Source organism: Chrysochloris asiatica, unplaced genomic scaffold (assembly GCF_000296735.1).
Source record: "Chrysochloris asiatica unplaced genomic scaffold, ChrAsi1.0 scaffold00216, whole genome shotgun sequence".
Lineage (NCBI taxonomy): Eukaryota > Metazoa > Chordata > Mammalia > Afrosoricida > Chrysochloridae > Chrysochloris > Chrysochloris asiatica.
The window spans coordinates 2,147,485-2,157,688 of record NW_006408734.1 but is presented as its reverse complement, the minus strand read 5'-3'; the positions used below and the strand labels follow the sequence as shown (position 1 = coordinate 2,157,688).

The 10,204-nt window shown below is 34.2% G+C and overlaps 1 protein-coding gene across 1 annotated transcript in view; it reads right to left on the bottom strand.

Moving 5' to 3' along the window:
- Positions 1-372: 372 nt before the first annotated feature.
- The window catches only part of LOC102811447 (sperm-tail PG-rich repeat-containing protein 2-like), a 471,006-nt gene continuing 461,174 nt past the window's right edge, over positions 373-10,204 (bottom strand). The window contains 2 exon segments of the mRNA XM_006872962.1: positions 373-420; positions 516-631. Of these exon segments, the coding sequence (XP_006873024.1) occupies positions 373-420; positions 516-631 (164 nt within the window).

Sequence of the window (10,204 nt, the reverse complement as noted above, 5' to 3'; positions counted from 1 at the left end):
CTCAATTTCAAAGAGTCATAAAGGCCTATTGTGAACATGGCTCTAAAATACTGCAGGCTAATTTGAACTTTCTTCTTACTATCAAGAGGTCCATAGATTAAAAGAGACCTTTTTTCATTATAAATCTAAACTACAGCATCCAGGTTTATAATAATAATAATAAAAGATCAACATTTGACTTGAATAGCTCCACAGGACTTCTCCTGGGGCTGCTAAAAATCCATAACTTCAAATGATACTTGGGATTCTGATTTATGTATGTGAACAAGTAAATTCTATAAGTTGTAGTGATTGACATAAATGACTTGTAGAAGTTATTGATATATAAATTTAAATATTTGTAAATAATTCTAAAAATGCCATGATTTGTCTTCAAATGACTTCCTTAGGTGAAATATTTTTATTAGTAAGTAATGTGAGCTAAAATTATAGAAATAACTTTAGTATTGATAATTTTAGTACTTTTTGAAAATACTTTTTCTTGTTTAATTGATAAGACAAAAATACTGACAAACCTCATATGTTGCTGGGCCAGGAGAAATCTCTTTGACATTTTCAAAACGCTTTGATGTCCTCACAAATAAGGGTATGGGGCAAGAATTCTTTAAAATAGGATTGTATTTTGCAGGCCCTAAGAGAAACCAAATGTAAAAATAAAAAATTGAATATATTTAGAATGGACTGATTTTGATCACATGCATCTTATTCTTAGGTTCAAGTTCTTAATGAATACATTCTGCAATAAATAATATGTACCCATTCTATCTGAATGTTTATATACACTCAGTTTGGTATTTGACATGTAGTAAGTATAAAACAGTGACATCTGTTTATTGATAATTCAATACAGAACAACAATAATTTACCAAAAGAAAATATTACCCTTCAAGGTATATATATACAAACAACGATACCTAGAGTTTTTATTTCCTAAACATTCTTTCATGTGAACTAGGATGTAGTGCATGAACTGCTTTTGGAATATGCATAAGATTTAAAGAATCAGAAAAGAGATTTAATACCCTTCTGGGTGCTACACATGATAGAGCCTCGAGCACAAAAAATTTACATGAATCACTTTGAGGTTATAATTAGATTGGATGAATGTAAGTCTAATGTGAAATAAGGATTTTGTACATAAACCAATGATTTTCAAAATGTATTATATAATGCATATAAATTTCATGGAACTGCCCAGGGAATATTGTGTAGGTTAAGATGTAAAAGCAAGAGCTTGAATTGTTTTCATCTTAAAGAGCTCTATATTTAATCTGTTTTATTTGTTTGGGTACCATTTTAATTTAACAACAAAAGCCATTTTTGATTGAAAAAAAATATTCTCATAAAACACAGTCAGGACAATGGGTAACTCTTAAAGGTTTTAAAGAATATTCATGGAGAAAGTAAACTGTAATAATACTGTATAAGATGGTGTGATGTTTAATTTTATGTGTCAATTTGGCTAGGTCATAATACCCAATTGTTTGGTCAAACACTAGTCTAGATGTTGCTGTAAGGGTATTTACATGTGATTGCTATTTAAATCAGTTGATGTTAAGTAAAGCAGATTATTCTCCACTAAGTGAAGTCACCATCAAATCAATTTAAGACCTAAGAGCAAAAACTGATGTTTCCTTAGGGAGGATTCTACCTCAAGGCTGTAAATAAATATCTTGCTGGAATCTCCAGCCTTAACCTGGCCTACTAATTTCAGACACAAAATGGCTGGAGACTCCAGACTGTCACCTGGATTTTGGAAATGCTAGCCCCCACAATGGCTGATTGTGTGCTAGCAAGACAGTTCTGACTCATAGTGACCCTGTGTAGGATTTCTGAGCTTCTTATAGGAGCGGAAAGCCTCATCTTTCTCCTACAGTGCACTTGGTGGACTTGAACTACTGACCTGTAACCCACTATACCATCAGGGCTCCTTAGTCCCACAACGGTATGACTAATTCTTTAAATCTTTTTCTTTGGTTCTATTTCTTGGGGAATCTTTACTAAGATGGTTGGGACAAAACTTATAACAATGCTAAAGGAAAGGAAAGGAAGAGCAATTCATAACATTTTCTAAAAGCTGAAATGGGAATTTCATGTGTGTGGATAGTGATTAGAAGGAGATAAAAAAAAAAAAAAAAAGTAGTGACAACGAAAAAGTGTGGTGCTGTGGGATTAGCCCTGGATTGCAAACCACAAGGTCAGCAGTTCGAATACAAGCTGCTCCTAGGAAACCCTAGGGTCCCTGTGAGTCAGAACCAACTCGATGGTACTTAACAACTATTAAAAATGTAATATTGTGAGAAAAATAGGAAACAAAGAAAGAAGATGCCATTTGGAGAATATCATAAGCTTTGTTTTGAGCTAGTTTTGTTTGAAACACTGGCAGGATATCCAAACACAAATGTCTGAAGTGCAGGTAAGAACGTGGGCCAGGAAAACAATATATGGAGTCACTCATAGGCACCAGTTGAGGTTATTTTAAGTGAGAGAGTGTGCAGAGAAAAAATTAACTGAGGATTAAAACATGGAGGCTACATTTTAGAAAAGGAGGGGAAAACTCAAAGAGACAGTCTAAAATACAGAATTAAAGTAGTAAATCTTCGCAGAGCGAATGTGTACAACATTCCAAGCATTGTTTTTCAATAGGGTGTTGGAGGTCTACTATGTCATATATCCAAGGAAGAGAGAACTTCTCAGAACAGTCATCAAAAAGGATGTAACTGTAGAAGTGGGGGGATCAATGACACTAAATTAGAAGGCACTCAAGAGACACTGTATGGAGAGAAATAGGCATTTGGATATTTGTTGTTGTTGTTATGTGCCATCGAGTCGGTTCCGACTCATTGCAACCCTGTATAGGGTTTCCGAGGGTGTAAATCTTTACAGGAGATTAGTTACTGATAATGAATATAATAAACAGTGAAACAGTAGATTCGACATGTTTTTGTTGTTTAATGCTGTCGAGTTTGTTCCAATTCATAGTGACCCTATATAGGGTCTAAAAGGAGTTGGTAGGTTTGAACTGCCAACCCCAATGCATATTCAGTGCCATCCCAGGCCTTAATAAAATACAAAAGTAATACCTCTGCACCTTCCTAGTAAACGAACAATTCAAAACCATTTATTTGAAAAACAAATTCTGTTGATAATTTTTTAAACTTTTATTTTTTAATTGATAAATTCAATATGACACCCTGTTCCAATTATTAATGGATGTTTAAAGCTATTTCTCTTCATTTTGAATTGTGCCCCATCAGCAATTAAAGGTCCTGCGGGCTTTTCTCCCATGGGCTTTACTTCATTCGCGTCATCACAGTCAACTCTACTTTGAGGAGGCAGCTCTTTGCCAGTCGCATTTTGAGTGCCTTCTAACCTGAGGGGCTTATTTTCCGGCATTATATCTGACAGTGTTTTCTGCTATTCATAAGGTTTTCAGTGACTAAATATTAGGAAGTAGTTCTTCATTCCTTCTTCCTAGTCTGTCTTCGTCTGGAAGCTCATCTGAAACCTGTCTACCATGGGTGACCCTGCTGGTATTTAAAATACTGATGGTCTAGATTCCAGAATCACAGCAACTCACACTGACAGACAAGGGGTGGATTATATATTATTTAATAATAGTATGCATGAGTTTGGAATAATATAGATATAATGCATACATACATTGCAGAGAAATAAGGCACATATACATAATACCTTTCTAGGTATACTTTCATATGCAAACTAAACTATTCAAGAAAAAATGTGCTAATTTCTGCAGTATCCAGTCAAGAGTACAAACTAACATCAGTAACTGGGTGCATAATTCCATAGTTAGCCTAACTGAATATCATAAATTTAGCCATAAGCATTTGTAAAGATTAATGTGAAAGATAAGGTTATTATCCAAACCCTTTTATAACTTTCACTTTCAATTATGAAGAAACATAGTCTATCCCTGCTCTTACCATCATACTACAGAAACAGATAAATATTTACATTCATGGTTATATGTCATTAAGAGAAGAAATTATTCAAATGTAGTTGGAGTGGATTTTCTTTTTTTTTAATTCCTTTGAGGAGCATTAAGTGAAACAAAATTTCTCTTAATAGGAATCTTGCTGCATTTTATCACTTAACCTGTTTTAAGCTAGAGAGCATTTAAAAAAAAAAAGGTTTCTACACTTTTACCTTAAAATATATTTTCAATTACTTAGCTACTGTGCATATGATACAGGTCAAAGACTTACATTGCTTCACCAATTTGATTCGAAGCTGAATTATGCAGAAACTATCTTCTGTTTATTTACCAAAATGCCACATTTTAATCATAGGTCATGGAAGAAGAACCTTCTCATTGAAAATAAGATACCTATGAAAGTCTGCCTGAATCCTGACTAGTATATAATGGGAAATTCAAAAGCAGGTGATTCTTATAATTACATATTTTCCAGTCCTGTGCCAACTCATTCTCTATGAAATGTCAAGCAATGCTACAGGGCAAAAATGGAAGAGAACAGAAACAATGAGTAATTTAAAATAAAAATCTATGCATTTGGCCCTTTGCAATGATCATTTTGGTACATTACAGTAGACTCAGAAATAATTGCTTCTAGAAATAAGCTATAAAATATCATGTAAAATAATAGCTGTCTTCATAATGAGCTAAAATTTATGAATCATGTAGTCATTTTGACTATGACTACTGGGTCCTTATTTCATGTGAAGGTGATAGAACTTTACTGAAAAGTAAATATCCCATATGTGAGTATATCTTTAGGAATTAAAAATCATTTAGGAAATTGTTCATTGAAATGGGCTGCATGGCTTTAAAATGTCATTTAAAGTGTTTAGATTTTTATAGTACACATTTTCTCAGACTGCTTTTATTTCTCAGCCTTATAAATGAGGTAATAACAAAGACAGAAGATTAGTACACATGAAAGTATTACCATCAATGTCAGAGCCACATTTAGGTTTAATGCCCTTTACCACTAGTAAGACATAATTTGATTTAAACAGCGCTTCATATTATGACCACAGAAGTACACAGTCAATTCAACTGAGCTTATAGGTAATGGGGAAAAAAATAAAATAGATGAAGAGTCACAACACTGCTTAAACTTTTAACCAAAATTTCCATATATGGTTTACCATCTCGTTAATTTCTCTAGACAGAAAGAAAATAAATGACATGATTTAAGAAATCAGACATTAAATACTTAAGGATGATGCTCCAAAATTGTTACAGAATATATAGGAATTATTGTCAATGAAGTCCCTAATAAATAGACTATTATAATGAACTCCAACTTAAGTATACTCAAGTCTACCTAAAAACATGCACTTCTTAAAACATGTGTTCCTAGCATTGATTAAGCTATAGGACTGTCTCTATTATAACACATAAAAACAAATAACATGCATTTAGCTTGACTGAAATATCCCTACAGCAATGTCTGTTTCTCTGTATATCTCTAAGCACATACTCATTAAAATATTCATCCATGTTGTTGTTAAGTGCCGTTGAGTCAGTTTGGGCCCTCTATACCATTTCCGAGGAGTGGCTGGTAGATTTAAACTGCTGACCTTGCGATTCAAACCGACCTTGTTGTCAAGTGATAATCCTACAGAGCCACACCAGGACTCTGTGCGCCTTCTTAAATGAGTGCTTTGAACTGCTACTATAAAAAGATACTTTCAATCTCTGATAACATAAGTACATTGTACAAATTTGAATGACTCTTACAGTGCTGTAAATATAACATATTTTCCATGAATTATGGGAATCAAGTTGAAAGAAAGCTAATCGCTTTTCATCTAAAACCACTTTGAGGCAGACAGTATGTAAAATATACAATGCATGAATGTTTTTCATTAGTTAATGAGCAAAGTTCTCAAATAATAACACATAAAGTTATATCCAAGGTAGATATCTCAACAAAGGCCCATTGTTACTGATTTGAGTCCCACTCATTACTACTCCAGGTGTGTCACTGTGGATTAATGCATCAGACTGCAAAGCCATTTGAACTGCAAGGTCGGTGGTTCAAACTTACCAGCTGCTCCTTGGAAACCCTATACAGGTTCTCTATGGTTCGGAATCGATTCGACGGCACTTAACAACAACAATATTACTATTCCATGTTCCACTGAGTAGAACTGTGTTCCGGACGGTTCTCTTGCCTGTAATCTTTAAAGAAGTAAATGGTGGTGGTGGTTGTGTGCTGCTGAGTTGGCTCTGACTCATAGCAGCACTGTTTTAGGGTTTCTGAGGCGGTAAATCTTGACGGGAGCAGAAAGCCTCATCTTTCTGCTCTAGAACAGTTGGTAGTTTCGAATCAAGGACCTTGAGATTAGCAGCCCGACTCGTAACCTCAATTGTAGGTGTTGTTATGTGCCGTGGTGTCGGTTCTGACTCATAGCGACCCTGTACAGGGTTTCCGAGGCTGTAAATCTCTACGGGAGCAGAAAGCCTCATCTTTCTCCCATGGAACAGCTGATAGTTTCGAACTGCTGACCATGTATTAGATACCTAATAATTGGCATGAAACATTAGTTGTAAAGTTTCCTCTCATTGGAAATTTTGCTTTTATAATTACTGTTTTCATGTAAAAATTTGGAACCAGAAAGCTAAGAAAATTATTTTTAAAAAATTTGAGTAAATCTCAGCATAAATTCCAACTGCTCTTAAATCACCATTATTATTTTAACTTTCAGTTAGGGTTAAATTAGTAATGCATTCCTTTTCAAAACTGGCATTTATCTTCCTGAACATTATATGTAAAATTCAGTACAGATGCATTCAGATACATTCTTTTTTAAAGAACTTTTTATTGTGAATTAAGTAAAAGTTTACAGATCAGATTATCAATTGTACATACAAAAAAATCACACACTTCATTTCTTTTCAATGATTGCAATCTACTCAGTGTAGCGTCACTTATTCCATTTCATCCTTGTGTTTCTTTTTTCCAATCTTACTTCTTTCCCAACCCTTCTGAATTTTGTCTTTAGTTATATACTGCCCTTTGATCTAGAAAGCTTCCGTGGTGTAGTGGGTTTCATGATGGATTGCTAACCTCAAGGTCAGCAGTTCAAATCCACCAGCCACTCTGCAGGAAGAGAAGATTTTCTGTTCCCAGTAAAGATTTAAGTCTCAAAAACCTTACATGCAGTCACTATGAGTTGCAATGAACTCAATAGAAGTTATTATATTATTATTAGGTTCTATCAAGTCAGTTCTAACTCAAGCAACCCTATGCACAAAAGAATGAAACATTGTCTTGTCCTGAGCAATTCTCACAAGTGTTGCATTTTACCTCATTGCTGCTGCCACTATGCCAGTACATCACATTGGGGGTCTTCCTCTTTTCTGTGGGTGTCAGTCTGTTCCCAAAAATATATAAATTTTTTGCTGACCCTCCATTTTACCAAGCATAATGTCCTTCTCTAGGGACTGGTTCTTCCGATAATATGTCAAATGTCTGAGAGACAAAGTCTGGCTATCCTGGAGTGGCAGAGAAACAGCAGCAGCAGAACCAAGAACCAGAGAATGATACAGAGCAGTTGACGCCCCAGGGCACGGAGCAAGTAAAGCTGAGTGACTTTGGGAAGGAAGCTTGTATGTAGAATGAGGTAACTCCAGGCACTTAAAGTGAGTTAGCTAGATTTGCTGACCCACTGAACTAAAGCTGAGTGCCTTCAGGCTAAGGCTTTTGGTGGAGTGATGAATTCTATAGGAATTTATCAGCAGCTGACTAGAATACCCATGTTCTGAGCATTTCTGACCCTGGATTGTAACCTGTTAACTTATTTAATAAACCCCAAAACTCTAGTATGGTGTCTGAGTTCTATGTGGTCATTGTAACAGACTCTTGAACCCAATAAAAAAGCAGAGTATTCTTGGAGGAAAGATTGGTACCACATATTTTTATAGTTCATCTCTCATTGTTCTTTTGATTTGCATCTCACTTTCTGCTCCTGTAAAGAATCAGAATTCCCATACAGGCTCAATATGCATGGGAACTGACTCAACAGGACACAACAACAAAAAAAAAAATGGCTAATAATCATGAGTAATCCTTCATATGTTTGTTGGCTCCTAAATATTTTGTTGGTGAAAGTCTATTTATGTCCCTACCCATTTTTTAATGAGATTGTTTGTCTTTTTCTAGTTGAAGTTTTCTATAAATTTTAGAGATTAGTTCCTTGTCTGATAAGCAATTGCCAAAACAGTATTTCCATCTGTAGGTTCGCTTTTTAATCTTTGGTGAAATATTTTTATTCATATAGGTGTCTAATTTTTAGGAGATCCTAATCATCTAATTAGTCTTCTGTTTGTCTATTTTGAGTTGTTTGATAGTGCATTTATGCCATTATCAGAGTCCTTAAGCATGTCCTTATTTTTCTACTGATGATCTTTATAGATCTAGGTTTCATATTTAGATCTCTGATCTATCTTGAGTTCATTTTTCCATATGGTGTGAGATATGGGTCTATTTCATTCTTCTGTAAATGGATATACAATTTTGCCAGCCCCATTTGTTAGATTATTTTTTTTCCCATTAAATGTCTTTTGAGCCTTTGTGTATTTTCTACTAGGTTCTCAATTCTATCCCATTGGTCTATGTGTCTTTCATTGTAACAGTACCAGTCTATTTCAGCTACAGTGACTGTGTAGAAGGTTTTATGATTGGAAAATGAGAGTTCTCTTACTTTCTTTCTTTAGAAATGCTTATCTGATGTCTGTTTTCTTTCCATATGAAGTTGGTGATTCATTTTTCCATCTCTATAAAGAATGGTGTTTGGGTCTGGATTGGGATTTCATTATATCTGTAGATCACTTTGGGTAGTATTGATATTTTTACAATAGCAAGTCTTCCTACCCATGTACATGACATATTCTTTCATTTATGCACTTCTTATCTGGTTTCTTGCAGCTGTGTTTTGCAATTTTCTTTGTATAGGCCTTTTGTTTCTCTGGTTTAGATTTATTCCTAAGTATTTCATGTTTGAGTGGCAACTGTAAATGGTACTATTTTCCTTATTTCTTTTATACAGCTTTCTGTATCAATGTGAAGTAATTTAACTGATTATTCTATATTTATGTTGTACTCTGCCACTATGCTGAATCTTTCAATGAGTCCCAATAATTTTCTAGTTGAGTCTTTAGGGTATTCTATGTATAGGATCATATCATCTGCAAATAAAGGGAATTTTAGTTCTTCTTTAGCTTCCCTCTCTTTCCTTGTAGTTCTGGCTAAAACTTAACAGCACAATATTGAACAGGAGTGATGATAAAGAGCATCTTTGTCTAGTTCCTGTTCAGTTCTAAAAAAAAAAAAAAAATGGTGATAGAAACGATGCTGGAGATAGCATGATAGAATTTTGTAAGACCAGACTTTTTCTTTGCAAATATCTAAAAAAAAAAAAAAAAAATGCATATTAAAAAAAAAAAAGCCCACACAGAAAAAACTCCACTATGATAAATGCACACACAAAAAAATGCACACATGAACAATTGGTAACCTTAACCCTAATGCCAATTAGTTTATGGGTTTCTGTTGTGTGGGTTTTCACCATGTGAGCCTTTTTTTGGTTATCTTCTGTTTGCCAGAGGAATGCTTTCAGTTTCTCCCTACTGAGAGTAATGTTGACCATTGGTTTTGTAGATATGCCTTTAATTATGACCGTTGGTTTTGTATACATGCCCTTCTATTCCTATTTGATTGAGCATTTTATCAGAAATAGTGGTTGAATTTTGTCAAACACCTTTTCTGTATCAATCAATATGATCATATGGTTCTGTTTCTTTGGTTTACTGATGTAGTGGATTATATTGATTGAACCATCTTTGCATATCTGATATACCCACTTTTTATATAAGTAGTTTTTATATAAATAATACCTATGATTTATTATTTTTTAATATGTTGTTGGATTATTTGGCTAGGATTTTGTTGAAAATGTATGCATCTTTGTTCATGAGGGATATTGGTCTATAAATTTCTTTTTCATGATGTCTTTGCATGGTGTTGGAATCAGGTTATGCACACTTCATAAAATTAATTCAGGAAATTTCCATTCTTTTCTGTGTTTTAAGATAGTCTTTTGTTGCTGTTGTTTTGTTTTGTTTTTGTTTTAAGAATTTAAGTCAGTTTTTCTCTGAAGGTTTTGTAGAATTTACTAGAAATCCAGAGCCCAGATTTTGTTGTTGTTGTTG